The sequence below is a fragment of the Myotis yumanensis genome, unplaced genomic scaffold (assembly GCF_028538775.1).
Source record: "Myotis yumanensis isolate MYYU_CA2020_CCGP unplaced genomic scaffold, mMyoYum1.0.hap1 SCAF_1, whole genome shotgun sequence".
NCBI classification, from domain to species: Eukaryota; Metazoa; Chordata; class Mammalia; order Chiroptera; family Vespertilionidae; genus Myotis; species Myotis yumanensis.
The window spans coordinates 148,020,234-148,037,709 of record NW_027223752.1 but is presented as its reverse complement, the minus strand read 5'-3'; the positions used below and the strand labels follow the sequence as shown (position 1 = coordinate 148,037,709).

The 17,476-nt window shown below is 38.0% G+C and overlaps 1 protein-coding gene across 2 annotated transcripts in view; it reads right to left on the bottom strand.

Moving 5' to 3' along the window:
* The window catches only part of GPR158 (G protein-coupled receptor 158), a 377,074-nt gene that overhangs the window by 13,050 nt on the left and 346,548 nt on the right, over nucleotides 1–17,476 (bottom strand). For both annotated transcript variants that reach the window (XM_070432941.1, XM_070432950.1), the window contains one exon: nucleotides 14,992–15,230. In XM_070432941.1, the coding sequence (XP_070289042.1) occupies nucleotides 14,992–15,230 (239 nt within the window). The remainder of the gene's footprint in view (nucleotides 1–14,991; nucleotides 15,231–17,476) is intronic.

The window sequence follows — 17,476 nt, the reverse complement described above, 5'->3', positions numbered from 1 at the left end:
TTGTAAATGAACCATTACTTCTTCACACAGGATAGGTAAGTGGAGTGCTGAGGGCTTAGTAAAATTCACAACCACCTTGTTTGTCGGCATAAGCCAGAAGAGACCAACACAGTGTAGCAGTTAAGAAGGGCTTCAGAACCACACTGGACCTGCGTGGGAATCCTGGCTCAATCCCTGATGAACTTTGCATAATCTGAATTTAACCTCTCTGGCCACAGTTTCCTTATCTGAAACATGAGGATAATAAAAGTACATATTTCATGGGATTACATGCTAATGAAATCAAATAATGTATATAAAGCATTTAACATACTGTCTGCCATAGTAAGTTAGAAAAATAAATTTAAAAAACCATAAACGTTAAATACATGGTTCTTACCGTTTAACATCCCACTTGACCTTTTTTACAAACTGAACATTGCTATTTTAACTACTTATGACCAATACCCTTACAGCCCATTTTATTTGTCTTACTGACATGACCTCATTGAAAGATAATATCTAATTAATAAGAAGAAAGCTCTAATTTGAAGAAAACATTTTATCAAGGCATTACCTAGAAGTAACTACTTATATACTGAAACACTGATATCCATTCTCCTGTGTTGTACCTGTCCAATTTTTAGCATATTTCCACCAATATTTAAACAACAGGTAGTGCCCAGTTATTGAAAATCCCTTCAAACACATTGTCAGGAGTTAGTCTAAAGTCCTGATATGGTCAGAAGCGAAAGGAAAAAAAAAATTCACTCCAAGATCTCCATGAGGCTATTTTTGCAATGGTTTTGCCTCCAGAACACAAGTGTCCTAAAAAGCACTGCTAAATGTAAGCCAAAATGGGAAAGGAAAAGACTCATATCAACATCTCATTGCACATGTAGATTCCAGCATCTTTTACAAATGTGGCAGGATCAACAAAAGAACCATTGAAAAATTTGAGAAGGAGGCTTCTGAGACGCAGAAGGGCTCCCTCAAGTACTATGCCTCGGTCTTGGATAAACTGAAAGCTGAACATGAGCACGGTATCACCATTGGTCTCTCCCTGTGGAAACTTGAGGCCAGCAACTATTATGTGAGCATCATTGATGCCCCAGGACACAGAGATTGTATCAAAAAAATGATTACAGGCACATCTCAAGCTGACTGTGCTCTTGATTGTTGCTGCTGGTGTTGGTATATTAGAAGCAGGTATTCTCTCCAAGAATGGGCAGACCTGTGAGCATGCCCTCTGGCTTACACACCACTGGGTGTGAAACAACTAGTTGTTGACATTAACAAAATGGATTCCACTGAGCCACTCTATAGTCAGAAAAGATGTGAGGAAGTTGTTAAGGAAGAACCTGCCATATGGAAATTGGCTACAACCCTGGCGTAGTAACGTTTGTGCCAATTTCTGATTGGAATGGCAACAACATGCTGCAGCGAAGTGCTAACGTGCCTTGGTTCAAGGAATGGAAAGTCAACCATAAAGATGGCAATGCAGTGGAAGCACACTGCTTGAAGCTCTGGATTGCATCCTACCACCAACTCATCCAACTGACAAGCCCTTGCATCTGTCCCTCTAGAACAGTGATGGCAAACCTATGACACGCGTGTCAGAGGTGACACGCGAACTCATTATTTTTGGTTGATTTTTCTTTGTTAAATGGCATTTAAATATATAAAATAAATATCAAAAATATAAGTCTTTGTTTTACTATGGTTGCAAATATAAAAAAATTTCTATATGTGACACGGCACCAGAGTTAGTTAGGGTTTTTCAAAATGCTGACATGCCGAGCTCAAAGGTTCGCCATCATTGCTCTAGGACAATGGTTCTCAACCTGTGGGTCGCGACCCCTTTGGCGGTCGAATGACCCTTTCACAGGGGTCACCTAAGACCATCCTGCATATCAGATATTTACATTACAATTCATAACAGTAGCAACATTACAGTTATGAAGTAGCAACGAAAATAATTTTATGGTTGGGTCACAACATGAGGAACTGTATTTAAAGGGCCAGAAGGTTGAGAACCACTGCTTTAGGATTTCAATAAAATTGGTGTTATTAGTACTGTCTCTGTGGGCTGAGGGGAGAATAGTGGTCTTAAACATGGCATGGTGGTTACTTTTGCTCCAGTCAACACTACAACTGAAGTAAAGCCCGTTGAAATGCAACACGAAGCTTTGAATGAAGCTCATCTGGGACTCTGTGGGCTTCATTGTCAAGAATGTGTCTGTCAAAGATGTTTCTCCTGACAACGTGTCTGGTGACAGAAAAAAATGACCCACCAATAAAAGCAGCTGGCTTCACAGCTCAGGTGATTACCCTGAACCATCCAGGCCAAATCAGTGCTGGATATGCACCTGTGCTGGGTTGTTACCCAGCTCACAGTGCTCACAAATTTGCTGAGCTGAGAAGATTGATCATCCTTCTGAGAAAAAGCTGGAAGATGGCCCAAAGTTCCTGAAATCTGGTGATGCTGTCATCACTGGTATGGTTCCTGACAAGGCCATGTGTGCTGAGAGCTTCTCTGACCACCCTCCTCTGGGCTGTTTTGCTGTTCGCAATGTGAGACAGTTTCTGTGGGCATCCCCAGAGCAGTGGGCAAGGAGGCAGCTGGAGCTGGGAAAGTCACAGGTTTACCCAGAAAGTTCAGAAGGCTAAATAAATATTATCCCAATACCTGCCATCCCGCTCTTAATCAGTGGTAGAAGAACAGTCTCAGAACTGTTTGTCTCAATTGGCCATTTAAGTTTTGGAATAAAAGTCTGGTTGATGATTACAATGCATCATAAAATCCCTTCAGAAGGAAAGAAGAATGTTTTGTGGACCGTTCTTTTTTGTTTTTGTGGGTTTTTTTTTTTCATTTTTTTTTTTTTTTTGTGTATGTGTGTGTTTGTGTGTATGTTTTAAAGTTATTAGTTTTTTTCTAAAAAACTTGACCAGAAATCTGTCACAGAATTTTGAGACTCATTAACACACAGTTTAATGGAGAAAAAAGATCTCCATGGAATTTAGTGGAGGTCCCAATTATTCAGTACTGGAGGCCTGGTGCACGAAATTTGTGCACTGGGTGTGTGAGTGTGTGTGTGTGTGTGTGTGTCCCTCAACCCAGCCTGCACCTTCTCCAATCTGGGACCCCCCTCACAATCCAGGACTGCTGGATCCTAACTGCTCGTCTGCCTGCCTGCCTGATTGCCCCTAACTGCTTCTGTCTGCCAGCCTGATCACCCCCTAACCACTCTCCTGCCAGCCTGATCGATGCCTAACTGCTCCCCTGCCTGCCTGAATCCCCTAAACTGCCCTCCCCTGCAGGCCTTGTCACCCCTAACTGCCCTCCCCTTCAGGCCTGATCACCCCCAACTGCCCTCCCCTGCTGGCCTGGTCACCCCAACTGCCCTCCCCTGCTGGCTTGGTCACCCCTAACTGCCCTCCCCTGCAGGCCTGATCTCCCACAACTGCCCTCCCCTGCCGGCCATCTTGTGGTGGCCATCTTTGACCACATGGGGGTGGCCATCTTGTGTGTTGGAGTGATGGTCAATTTGCATACTACCCCTTTATTATATAGGATGTTAGCAACCCCCAACCCCCACCCCCCTACCGTGCACTAGGAATGTTCTTTCCAGTCAAACTCTACTGGGTCAGGAAAAGCAAACCAGGAAATGCTGAGGTCTTCATTTATAACTTCCTTTCCTAACTTCTATTTCTGTCCATGGTACTACTATTGCATCTGTACCAGGGTTAAAATCTCAGAGCTTCTTTTCATTGACACTTTTCTACTTTGAGTTATTTTTAATATTTATCATTCCTCTCAGTGCCCACAATTACAATCCCTGCCTAAGCCCCAATCAGTTTACGTATTTGTTATGACCATTTTTTCAACCGCCCTATATAAACCTGGCTTCATCCTGTGTTAATCCTTCCTTCCAAACAGTAACAGGTTCATTTTTCTAAAAGTCCACTTTGATCATATCAGGATTTATCCAAAACTCTGCAACTCCCTTTTGGTTAACTGGTTCACACTTCCATTAGAATATTCATTCATACCCACTTATGAATATGGAAATAATTCCTGACCCAAAAGTAGGACTATAAGGGATTCCTGCCAGAGCAGGCATAGCCTCACTTTTAAGACTTTCTTGAAGCTCAGGCTTCATGCTATCCACCCACATTCCTTGGCTTTACTCTTTTGTGCTTTATATTTCTTAGACCTTGACTTCTTGTCTAGTCTCTGACCTTCAAGCCAGCCTTTGGTCAGGTATTGCATGCATCTTCATTCAGAAATCTTCAGTGGTGCACTATTATTTCTATAAATGCTTGGTTCTGGCATTCCAAGCCCTCTATGACTTTATGTTATATATCCAACATGATCTCCCAGTGCTCCCCAACATGAACTCTGAGCTGACCCAGCAAGATTCATTGTCCCCTGAACACGTCAAAGACCTTTCTTGCTTCTGTGTCTTTGTTCCAGCTACTGTTCACACAGGAAATCTCCTTTCACCCTCATTTCCAAATACTAACCAACTTTTTTAATGTCCAATTAAGGTCACACTTTCATCACAAGGCCACCTGAAATGATTCTGGCTTACATTGAATTTTCCTTCCTTTAATCTCTCACAGTGTTTATACTATCTATACTACACAATGCAGAGAATAATGCCACACAATATACAGGGTGCCCCAAAAAATGTATACACACTCTAACAGTTGATGGCTCAATTTTGAAAATAAAATGAATTTTAATGAACACCACCTTTATAATTATTCACAGTGTGTGTATACATTTTTGGGGACAATCTATATAATTGGAAGGAAGAATATTGTTCCTCATCTCAACCTCAAATAGTTATGACCTCCTTTAGGGCAAGAATTGAGTCTCTTAATTATTTTTTCTACCCTTGCCCACATAGATGACAGTACCAGAACTGAGCACATATACACATGATATAATAAATATTTGTGGAATTGAATGAATAGAAATGACATCAACTTTATGATATTGAGATGTAGACTTTGTTACCTTGCCATTCCATCTCACATTTCAGGGCCCATTCATGCCCTGAAGATCAAATTGGCATTATTACTAAGAATGGCAAGCCCTATTTATAGATGTGTGTATAGAACCACTAAGTGTGTGCATGGTACTGCTCATAGCACTCAAGAATGGTGAATGCAAAAATATTAAACAATAGTAGCACAAAAATATGCTGTAATTAAAGGATTCATATGTAGCTGAATTATAAAAACTATCTCCAATCTGTTATTGCAGTGCTTTTATATAATGTTATACTGAAGATTTTGAAAAAGAAAAGTAGTTATCAGGTTAGTGTGCTACAATGGAGCATTATATTTAAAAAGTATAAAACAAAATAATACTCTGTAATAGCTAAGCTGAACATTAAAAATCATTTCATTAGCAATATCAAACAATATGCTCTAGCTGAAAAACAATTTATTATTCAAAGTACCAATTAAACTAAATGTGATATGTAAAATTTGTGTTGGAAAAAATCAGTTTCATATAATTAACTTCAGACTAACACTGCAATTAGTAAAGAAAATATGCAGATGTTACCAAATTTTGCAGTGCTATTACGTGGGAGTTGAAATATGTGTTGTGCTTCTGCTTTAGAAAATAATTTCTGGTGTGAAATTATTTTGATGGAGGGCACAAGTACCATTAAAAAGGGAACCAAATAGGACTCTCAGAAAACTGATGTATTTTTTATTTTTAATCTATAAAGGATAACACTCAGTTTAAAACTTAACTACCATAACCTTTAATGAATTAATGTACTGTAATGAAAGTAATCTCAAGTTGTCTTTCCAAAGGGTCAAAGAAAGAAGTGAGAAGGAATATCAGTTCTTTGACCCTGAAAATGACTCTGCTCTGGGATCTAAGACCACCCACGAGGGCGGAGGCAAAAACAACTTCAAAGTACAAATGTCTCTCACGCTGTAGTGCCCTGCTTTGCCATGCTGCAGAAACATTTTGTGTTAATAACATTTCACCCTTCTTAGCCCCTTTGAAAATTATTTTTTTCATGGCATAAATAAATACATAAATGAAGAGGCTTTCAGGTTTGATTTCTAAGTGTTTCTTTCTTTTTTTTTTAAATATATTTTATTGATTTTTTACAGAGAGGAAGGGAGAGGGAAAGAGAGTTAGAAACATCGATGAGAGAGAAACATCGATCAGCTGCCTCCTGCACACCTCCCACTGGGGATGTGCCCGCAACCCAGGTACATGCCCTTGACCGGAATCGAACCTGGGACCCCTCAGTTCGAAGGCCGACGCTCTATTCACTGAGCCAAACCGGTTTCGGCTCTAAGTGTTTCTTTAACGTTCTTTTCTGTTATGCTTTTATTGTAATAATATAGTGGGCAGTGCAAAGTTATCATTGAGTATTAAATCAAACAACTTCCATAACGCTTCCAAACAGCTCAAATCCCAGTATTCTAGGATTCAACTGGCATACAGGAAGCCTTGGTGTTCTGGGGGCTTACTTGCCTTTTCTTTGGTTATAATGACAATTATGATAGTTATGATGATTAAAACAATGAGAATGATAACTTCTGAGAGAATTTTAAACTTGAAAGTGACTTTATCAGACCATACAGTCTTGGGGTATAGTTCTGAGTATGTATATGGCCACAAAGGGGGTGATGGTACGTTGCTGTTATTCTACTTGTCATGAAGTCAGTTTATTCAGCATGGGATACAGAAGCATAAGGTGGATGTTGCAACATATTTCACAACCAGGACAATGGAGGGCAGAATGTCTGGGAGTAGTGAGCCCCAGGGATGGGCAGAGCTTGGCCCTGGGACACACATGAAGAGAACCTTGTTCCATCCTAGCTGAGCGCACTGTGTAGGCAGCAGAGCAGAGCTGGAACCCGGGTCTCCTTGGTCCCTGACTATTGTTCTCAAAATACCTCCATGGGCTGACATTTTCTTGAGTGCTGTTAACAAAGGTATAAATAAAACCATTGGGAGTATTTTTATCCTATTGAAGAAAACAAATATTTTTTCAAGCAACAATTATTTGTATTTTAAACAACTAATATGCAAATTACAATGCCAGGTCATTAAAGGAGCTCTACTTGGAAGTGCTTTTTGTCCTCTCAGTCTGACTTGGTAGATGACATCTGTTGAACATGCCAGGCACAGTGCTAAATGTGTTTTGTATACTATCTATATTTATGAAGGTTTTATCGTAGAAATTGTGATTCCTTTCAAAAGGCTGGGGCCAAATTCTAAATGCTGACATTTCAAGCTTGGGCCAAAGATACTGTGGTAATATTAAGAAACTAGAAGCCCAGTGCACAAAAATTTGTGCACTCGGGGGGGGGGGGGGGTCCCTCAACCTGGCCTGTGCCCTCTCGCAGTCTGGGACCCCTCGGGGGATGACCACCTGCTGGCTTAGGCCTGCTCCCCAGGGGATTGGGCCTAAGCTGGCAATCAGACATCCCTCTGGCAGCTCGGCAGCCCTCGGGGGATGTCCACTTGCCAGCGGGGAGCAGACCTAAGCTGCAGTCGGACATCCTTAGCGCTGCTGAGGAGGCAGGAGAGGCTCCCACCACCACCACTGTACTGGCAGCCATCAGCCTGGCTTGTGGCTGAGCAGAGCTCCCCCTGTGGTAGTGCACTGGGCACCAGGGTGCAGCGCCTGCATTGAGTGTCTGCCCCCTGGTGGTCAGTGTGTGTCATAGTGACCAGTCATTCCCAGTCTTTCTGCTGTTAGGGTCATTTTGCATATTACCCTTTTACTATATAGGATAGAGTCCTGGTGCACGGGTGGGGGCCGGCTGGTTTTCCCTGAGGGTGATCCGGATCAGGGTGGGGGTCCCGCTGGGGTGCCTGGCCAGCCTGGGTGAGGGGCTGATGGCTATTTGCAGCTGGTCACACCCCCTTCAGAGTGGGGGTCCCCATTGGGGTGCCTGGCCAGTCTGGGTGAGGGGCTGAGGGCCATTTTCAGGCTGGCCTGCGACTGAAGCTCCCAGCCTCTCCTTTTTTTCTTTTTTTTTTTATTCTGGGATATATTTACCTTCTATAATTGAAACTCTGTTGCCGTCACTGGTGCTCCCAGCTCTGAGGCCGAAGCTGGCTGAAAGCAGGTATCTTAGGTTTGTTTAGCTTCTATAATTGAAACTTTGTTGCCGTCACTGGAGTGGAGAGCCGGGCTCCTGCTCGCTCCAGCTCTGTGGCCACGGCCTGCTGAAAGCAGGTATCTGAGGTTTGTTTAGCTTCTATAATTGAAACTTTGTTGCTTTTGGAGCTCAGAGCCAGACTGCGGCAGGTGGGGAACCTTGGCTTCCTCCATCACTGGAGCAAGCAAGCCTCCTGCTCGCTTCAGCTGAGTGGCTGCCGGCCACCATCTTGGTTAGTTAATTTGCATATCTCGCTGATTAGCCAATGGGAAGCATAGCGGAGGTATGGTCACTTACCATGTTTGTCTATTATTAGATAGGATAATACTGTTAGTCACAAGAGCTCTACAGATCATATAGCGACTTGATTATTCCCTTACCCACTCACTGCTAAGGACTCTATAAAGTAAGAATTGCCATGAATGGTCACACATTTGCACAATGGCTTTTCTTTATTGCTTCTTCTCACACATCTCTAGAACTTGGGTCAAGTTCTACAAAATCTCCTCAGCATCTTAGATGGGAAACTTAGAGAAAGTATACTTGATTCTCTCTCTCTGGTAAATACACTTAAGATTTGTAAAGTTTGATATGGGGTGACAGAAATTTAGTGAAGCCCATACACTTCAGAGCTATGGACCTACATTAAAGTTCATGAATGTGAGCAGAGTTCACAAAGCATAAGATTAGAGACCTCTTAGGGGGTCCTGGGATCAATGTCAGGGCAGCATGCTATGTCTTCTAGTGATGTTCCTCCCACCCCCTCGCCCTGCTGTTTGCATACGTATTGTTTGGGGAAGGGGTTGGGATTGAGATTATTTGTAAACATTTTTAAAATGTACTTTAAAATTTGAACCTTTTATGAATGGCTGTCAGCATTGACACAACTCACCTCAGCCTGGGCTCCATTACTCAGACATTCTTTTTTGAAGGGCTAGCTTGAGTGCCTTTAGAATAATGGTAGTGTGTGTGTGTCGTGGGGTGGGGAGGGGGAGTGTTATATTTTTGTTTAATTATATTCCACCTCTGTGGAAAATATTTTACTTCCTTGAGGTATAGTTATTTGTATGATGCTAAAGAGCAAAAAGAAAGAATAAATTAATTTGATTTATCTTATACCTTGGTTTTATACTTATAATGTCATTTTCTCTTTGGGAAGGTAAGACAATTTTAACTTTATTGTTAAATATTAGCTTATCAATTCTTAGAGACAATTTTGCTGAGTTAGGCTTGGCTTGGGACATTATCTGACCACTGAGTAAGGATTCATGTGGTCATTACAAATCTGCTGTTCTGTTGGCCAAAAGGTCTCTATGAATGAGAGTCCTTTTAATACAAGGAAAAGATCTGCCAAAATCTTCTTGACAACTGAGTTGTTCAAGTAACAAAAGAGAGCTTTTTTTTCTTCTAGATCTCCCCACCCCCCTTTGAAATCCCAGAGTTTCTTAGGGGAGATGAAAGCTCCTTAGAAGAAATGGAAGTCACCACAGACTTGTCAATTTCTCTTGCTCCACGTTCCTCACATGTTGTCCCAAGACAATCTCCACATTTATTACCACATTTCTTGAACTTCCAAAAGGGAAAACTGGCACTAGAGTATAAAATTAAGATACAAGTAAATTTATCCACTGTCTTTTTCATTATATAGATACTCTTCAAAGAAGTAAAATATTTTTGGAAGGGGGAGGTATATAAATAAACACGAAAACAACCCTCACTTCAATCTTTCTAAAAACTGAAGCAAGACCTTCAAAAAGTGTGTGTTTCTAGTGCTATAGCCCAAGTCAGGTCTTTTATCCTTTAATTAAAAATTAAAACCAGATTTTAAAATGGGACCAAGTGATGCAGCATGGATTAAGGCATGTGGTACATTAGAATAATGAACATTAAACTAAGTCAGCTGGAGAGGAACTCTAAATCTATTTTCTCCAATACTCATTAAATGGTGCTTATATTGCATTTCACCTGTCATAACATGGCCTAATCTTCTAGGATAATTAAGTATTTATATCCTTAGAAACAATTGCTATTTTAGAATTTCCCTATATAACTCAATAAGACTCACTGTGTTCTTCTCAGTTTCTTATAAACACTTACATATTACTAATTAAGATACTAAACACATTGTCTGTTTTGTGTGTTTAAGATATTTTACCAGGAAGGAGGGGAATAAACAAGGAGAGCATGTCAATGAAGAAGAGAAATATAAAGAGGCCCGGTCCACGAAAATTGTGCACTGTGGGGAGGGGGTCCCTCAGTCTGGCCTGAGCCCTCTCGCAGTCCAGGACCCCTCGAAGGATGTCTGCCTTCTGGCAGTTAGACATCCCTCTCACAGTCCAGGGCTCTCAGAATCTAGGACCCCTCTCACTCCTTACCATCTGCCTCCAGTGGAGGTGGGAGAGGCTGCTGCCACCTCTGCTGTGCTCACCAGCCATGAGTCCAGCTTCTGACTGAGTGGTGCTCCCCCTGTGAGAGCACACTGACCACCAGGGGGCAGCTCCTGCATTGAGTGTCTGCACCATGGTGCTCAGTGCGCGTCATAGCGACCGGTTGTTCCACCTTTCAGTCAATTTGCATATTAGGGTTTTATTATATAGGATTATTTTATCTAGTAAAAATATTCCATGTAAAATTCATAAAAATGAATTAGTACTTTTGAACAGTGGGGTAATCAATGTTGTTATATCCTGAAAGTGATAAATATTTTAAAATTCCTAAATGAAATGTGAAAACAAGCCTATCATACCTATATAATTATTGCGAAGATTTATTTGTGTCTTTCTTTCAAACTTAGTGAATAAAATATATAGCAAGGGGTGTTGACCTCTGCAGAGTTTCCAAAACTACAAATACCTCATGTATTGGTGAACTTTTCACAAGTACGAAACGATGAAGGGCAATATTAATTTATAAAAGAGTCCTTGTCAGGGATTAGTCATTAGATCATCTAAATGCAGTCAAGAAGAGTTAGCCAAATTAGTGATATAGAAAGATATACTGGCTAACAGGAGATAAAGGAAAGAAATGGAAACCTGGATAGAATTTTTGTATAAATTCTTGTGCTTGGTTAGAGAAAGCAGCAAAATAGCTTTATTCTCATTTATATCCCTTTTCTATCATATCAGAATATCATCACATAACTTCTGGAAGAAACTGAGGAGGCATCTCAGTGCTTGCCTAGATCTACACTGAATTTGGACACAGAGACATAGCCATGGCAGACTCAGAACCGAGTCCTAAATGTCCCTGATGTCACCACCTACCACTCATTTTTCTGCAGCGTTGTTGTTTCCTGTAGGTTAAGAATTTGTCCACTTATTCTAATGTATCTTGCTCACTGGACAATAAGTTTAGATTATGTTCTGAATGAGTAGTCAGAAATTGACTGCTAACCAACTAAATATACTAAAGAATAAACTCTACTGTATCACCACGGCTACTACTAAATTTCTGTATTCCAAATGTGGAAGCCCTATACTTAGGTACCCTGCTGTCAACTCTAAATCTAGGTGTGGGGATGTGGTCTTCTTGAATCTAGGGGTGAAATTATAAAGATTAATTCATGCATGAGAAGTTAATTTTACTCATTTATTCATTTGTACCAGCCAATTGTCTTACCTTTTTTAATATGACAAATTTAATTCTATTTTAAAATATCCTGAACATGGACAAATGATTACCAACTTACCAACTAGGGTAACTTGATTTAGAAGCAAACAAACAAACAAAAAACCTTGGGAATTCTACAACCAGTAATTTTCAAAATGAGTATGACTTGGGATATTTATTTGCTTTCTTTATTAATTAGGACAATGTTTCCTAGAATCAACCTCTTTACTCTTTACATAGCTCTAATTAGGAGAATGGTGAAAAATAATTTTTTTTTATCATAAGCAAATCAGGCAAAGAACTTGTATGTATATATGCATAACCCATGGACACAGACAATAGGGTGGTGAAAGCCTTGGGCAGGAGATGGGGATAGGCTAGAAGGGGTCAATGGGGGAGAAAAGGGGACATATGTAATACTTTAAACAATAAAGATTTAATTACAAATAAAATAAATATCCTCACTCCTCGGGTGAGGATTCAAATACTATTACTACCACTACTACTACCACCACCACTACTACTATTAGTACTATTACTACTAATAATAAAGGCAAATTTGGTAGACAGAAAAGCAAATCAGTTTTATTCTACTTTAATATTTATAAATGCATTATAAAATATTTTTAAAATGGTAATCCTGATTTGCCATACCAAATTGGTATCAATCTCTTATTTTGACTATTGGACGAGCCAGAGGTAAACTTTCATAAAAGAGCTGAAGATTGCCAATTTAGTTTATATAACTTGCTCAAAAAAAAACCCTCCCCAAATATTAACATACACTTTTACCATTAAAATGAAATTAGTGACAATTGTGTTACTCCAGGATTTTTAGATTTAAGATGCTTCCTTACAGTGGTCTAATTCTGAGCATAGAAAATACACAAGATAAAGGGAGTTGAGCTCATTTTTTATTCTTTCAGAAAATACTTATCAAGAGCCTACAAGTAACAGACACTTTGTTAGGTGTTAGGAACACAGTGTGAACAATTTGGTCAATATTGCTGAGGAGCACAGTTACTAGGTTGGGAGAGAAAAGAGGGCTGAGCAGATGTAAGAATTCTTTCTTTTGCCTTCAGTGAGCTACAAATAATATATTAAACAAACTCAGAAAAATTCAAAGTGCTGAGTTATATAATGAATAGTGGATGACAGTTAAGTCTCTATAGGAATTCTAGTCCAATCTAGAAATATTCTGAACATTCAATTTTGAAATTCTCTTTCCACCAGATAAAGGAAAACCAGTAAAAAACCACCAGACTACTGTAAAGCGCTTCTCACATTATCCAATATTCATCTGTCTTCCATAGTTGCAATGTCTAAATGTCTGTTTGTTTTCTATTAAAGCTCACCTCACATTTTTTTATATAGGACAAACAATAAATATTAAAAATTATAGATACACATAAATAACAATGGAATTCTGAAAGTCATTTTTATTCCCTTTTTTATGTTCTCAAATATTTCTTTAAAGAAGAAACTGAAGTTCAGAGAGGCTCAGATATTTTTCCAAGCTGTTTTCTTCATTAGCACTTATGGTAAGAAAATCACTATTTGAGCAGATTTGGAGCAGTAAGCAAAAATAGAATGGGCTAATTTTTAAAAATTATTACCCATATTTCTAACTCAAGTTATATTTAAGTGGAAACACTAGTATTGCATTCTTTCAAATAGTTCTTTGTTTTGTATTAAAAATTGTTTTTGACAGGAATAGTTGACCCAGAGTGCATGCTTATCAATATATTAGGATTGCATGCTTATCAATATATCAATGTATATGAGGATTGCCAATTTAGTTTATCTGATTTACTCAAAAACACCTCTCCAAATATGAACATACACTTTTACCATTAAAATGAAATTGGTGACAATAATATTCACTCTTCCTTTTTTTATAGATTGACTTCATATGCTTACAAATGTAAGCATACACAGCTTCTTGACAAAAAAAATCCCACAATCTCAAGATAAACCTACCTGCTCCCTCTGCACAGCATCTCCCCTATATAGAAACATGTCCGCTTAGGAAACAAGGAACAATTTAGCTTTCAGTACAGGTTGCTTTTTGGCCGACTGAAGATATATGAATTTATTCTTGAATAAGAACCAGACTATAAAAAATCTAGTGGTAAACATGCAACTTATAGAAATACATAAAGAGAACTGCAAAGAGGCATATGCTACCCATTAGAAAACATTAAAGAGTGATTAAATACAGAATATCAAATGCTACATGCTGAAAGATAAATAAATGAAATTGCTGTAAGACAGTTTTAAAAAATTACAGCAACCGTATGTCTCTGATTTTTCAAGACAGTCCTAATTTCAAGTACTTGTTCCTACTGTTAAGTAATGTGTCTTTTTTAAAAATAGGAAAATTTTAATTTTAATTCAAAGACAATTAGCTAGTAAAAAGTTATTGCCTTGCTTTTAATTTTGTAAATATGAAGCATACTGATAAATTTATAACAGCATTTATTTATTTTAGATTTTAGTTAATTATTGGGATGACATTGGTTAATAAAATTATATAAGTTTCAGGTATACAATTATACAATACATCATCTGCATACTGTATTGTATGTTTACTACGCCAAGTCAAATCTCATTCCATCACCATTTAGCCCTCTGTTACCCTTCCTACCTCTCTTCCCTCCCCCACCCCACCCCCACCCCTGCTCCTCGGACAACCACCACACAGACAACTAGATAAATCGTGTCTTGATTTGTTGTTGTTATTTAGAAAATTTTGTCACTGCAGGAAAAGCATATTATTGAAACTAAGGTGTTCCTGTAGTTTCTAGGACACTAACTTTGATATATCATAGGACCAAACTATACAAAAAATACCAGCTTGTTTTCTTTTTTCTCCCAACCAAAGAAATAACTCAAGAGAATGGCTACTGTTAATCAAATGAGAACATATTGATAAGATGGAAAGCAGAGTCTTTCTATGCAAAGAAGTTGAAGTTGCCTTTACTAACTGCATACCTTCTTCCTGATTTACTTGACTACATTTTCACAACAAAGCTACATACCTTTGAAAAAGAATGGAAACTTTCAGAAAACATTGTCATTCCATATATAATTATTGTCCTTTTCATAATATTGTTTTACCAAAACCATATTAGGTAAAATTCCTTTAGGTTTTGTGAAAGGGTTTCACGAGGTTTCTAAAGAAGTCTATTTTAATGCCACTGGAAAAGAGGACAAGATAATCACACAAAACAAGAGACCACATACCAATTGCTGTCATGTAATCCCAGCGCTCAGTGAGGCACATATTGAAGATGAGGTGATCAGATGTTTGCCCTTGGCCAATAAGTGAAATCTGTCTCTCCAATTTCTGGCAAACAGAAGAAGTCCAGCCAATAAGAAACCAAAATACTACCAGGAGTATTACCGCCAGCATCCTCATAACCCGGCCACCAGTCATATATGGAATCCGTTGGGCTGTTCGTGAAAGAAACACTTTCAAAACCCTAGAAAAGCAAGACATCAAAATGTTAAGGGAAAACTAAAAATGAGTAAAATTCTAAAATACGTTATTTTTCTCGGTGAAGTTTGAACCCATCAAAATTTACTTAGGCAGAGTAGAAAACCAGAAACAGTATTACTTTTATTTTCACTCAGTTTCATTCTACTTTACCTTCTAACAGCAGAAAAAATATCCTACATTAGGGACCAGTGATTAAATAGATTTGTCTAGAATGGAATTCTTTTGAATATGTCTTAATATTTTAAGAAATATTATCAGGAGTGTAGAAAGATTGGTAGAAAGGCAACATTGCTCAAACAGGGTTTCTGAGGGATCAAAAAAATAATCCTGAACATGAGTAGTTGGATTTTATAATATTTTGTTTTTTACAATATTTTTACTGTACCAGTTATATTTTTACTATAAAACATTATAAGGTATTTTTTGAAAATAATTTTATATGATGCCCCTCTATAGCCATCTGATCACATTACCCAAAATAAAAATGAAATAAGTATGAAAACAATGATGGGATATTTAAAATATTAGGGTAATTCAATAAGATCACTGCATTAAGTAAGGGGATTTGGATGGCCTATAAGAAATGTGATTTTTTAAATTTTGGGTTGTTTTCTTATATATATGACTCAAATAAATAATCAGGATTGAGATGAATTAGATAATATCTAAGAACTGTTTCATCTCTAAAGATTTTGTGAGGACAAAATCTAACCTACTATAACCTTATTTTAATTTCACTTCCAGAATATTCTTAGCTGATTTTAACTCCCACTCTCATTCTGATATTTTGTATTATAAAATTTACTTGAATAAACCACTATGAGTGATTTATAATACTATGAGGGTATCTATAATCAATTCCCTTAAATCAAAAATAAATTCATTTCCAAAACTTTTCTATTCCCTATTCCATCTCATTCTTTCAACATTTTTGTGTGAAGTGTTCATATGAATTCTTCATAAAAACATCATTATAAATCTAGAAATGAGACAAATGTACCTGAAATAGCCTAGATGTATTATGCTATTTCTCTCTACATATTGACCTTGGTAGCTCTTTCTGAATTAAAACAATACATCCAGTAAAGATAGTTATTTTCTAGAAGATTCTTGTTTAAATCTTTCCCCTTCATTTCCTATGTCTTTAACTCCATTTTTCTTCAGCTAACACTCAGCAAGAAGTTATATCTAAATAAAAAACATCCTCAGTATTTCTGTGGAACAATGTCAGAAAGGTATTAGTATCAAATAAGAGGACAACAGAAGATCTCATTAACACTCCCCATTTCACTAGCTCACTAGATTAACAATTATTCTTCATTCCCCGTATAGACACAGTGAGCACTGGTGGCCGAAGTGCTATCTCTCTCTCTAGTATGTCTCAAACACCTCTGCTCCAACCAGTGCAATTGCTACTTCCTTAGAATTAGTTGTATTTGTCCCCAAACTATACCCATTGTTATCATCGTATTTAATTTAACTAAATCATGAATAAAATAATTATACAAGATTGTTAAAGAAAAGGAGACTTATTTGTATACAATCTATTTTGATAACTTTGATAAGGTTCCATAAAGCTGGGTCACTAAAACGACCTGTTAACTTAGAGAAAAGTGAGGAAGTTTTAATATATTGGGGTGGTCAATAAACATCAAAACCAGAAAGAGGCTATTCTTCAAATGACCTCAAAAAACTCTTTAGAGTTTCACTATTACTTAAAGAACTGACAGTGTGAACAGTAAATAATGCACTGTGGTGATTTATCCTAGAAAGAGAACAATGTTTCCCAAACATCGGACCCTGAGTCAAAGAAGAGATCTTATTTCAAAAATATTGATGAATGATTGTTTGTGAGTTTTAAATTACAGTTTCTATACACTTCTTTAATGTCTCTCTCCTTTAAATGTTAACAGTTAATTGACCAATTACTAATCCCATAAAAAGGCTTCTATTATCAGCAAATCAAAAAATTCACAGAACTCTGTCTTAGCAATGAGAGAAAATTCTTGGAAAATTAATAGTTGCCAATGCCAATCTTATTTTACGTAGGAGAAACGTGCAGCCACTATGTTTTGTGCGTGTGTGTGTGTGTGTGTGTGTTTTTAAAAATCTTCACCAGAGGATATTTTCCCATTGATTTTTAGAGAAAGTGGAAGAGAGAGGGAAAGACAGAAAGAAATATCGATGTGAAAGAAACACATTGATTGGTTGCCTCCTGCACGCACCCTG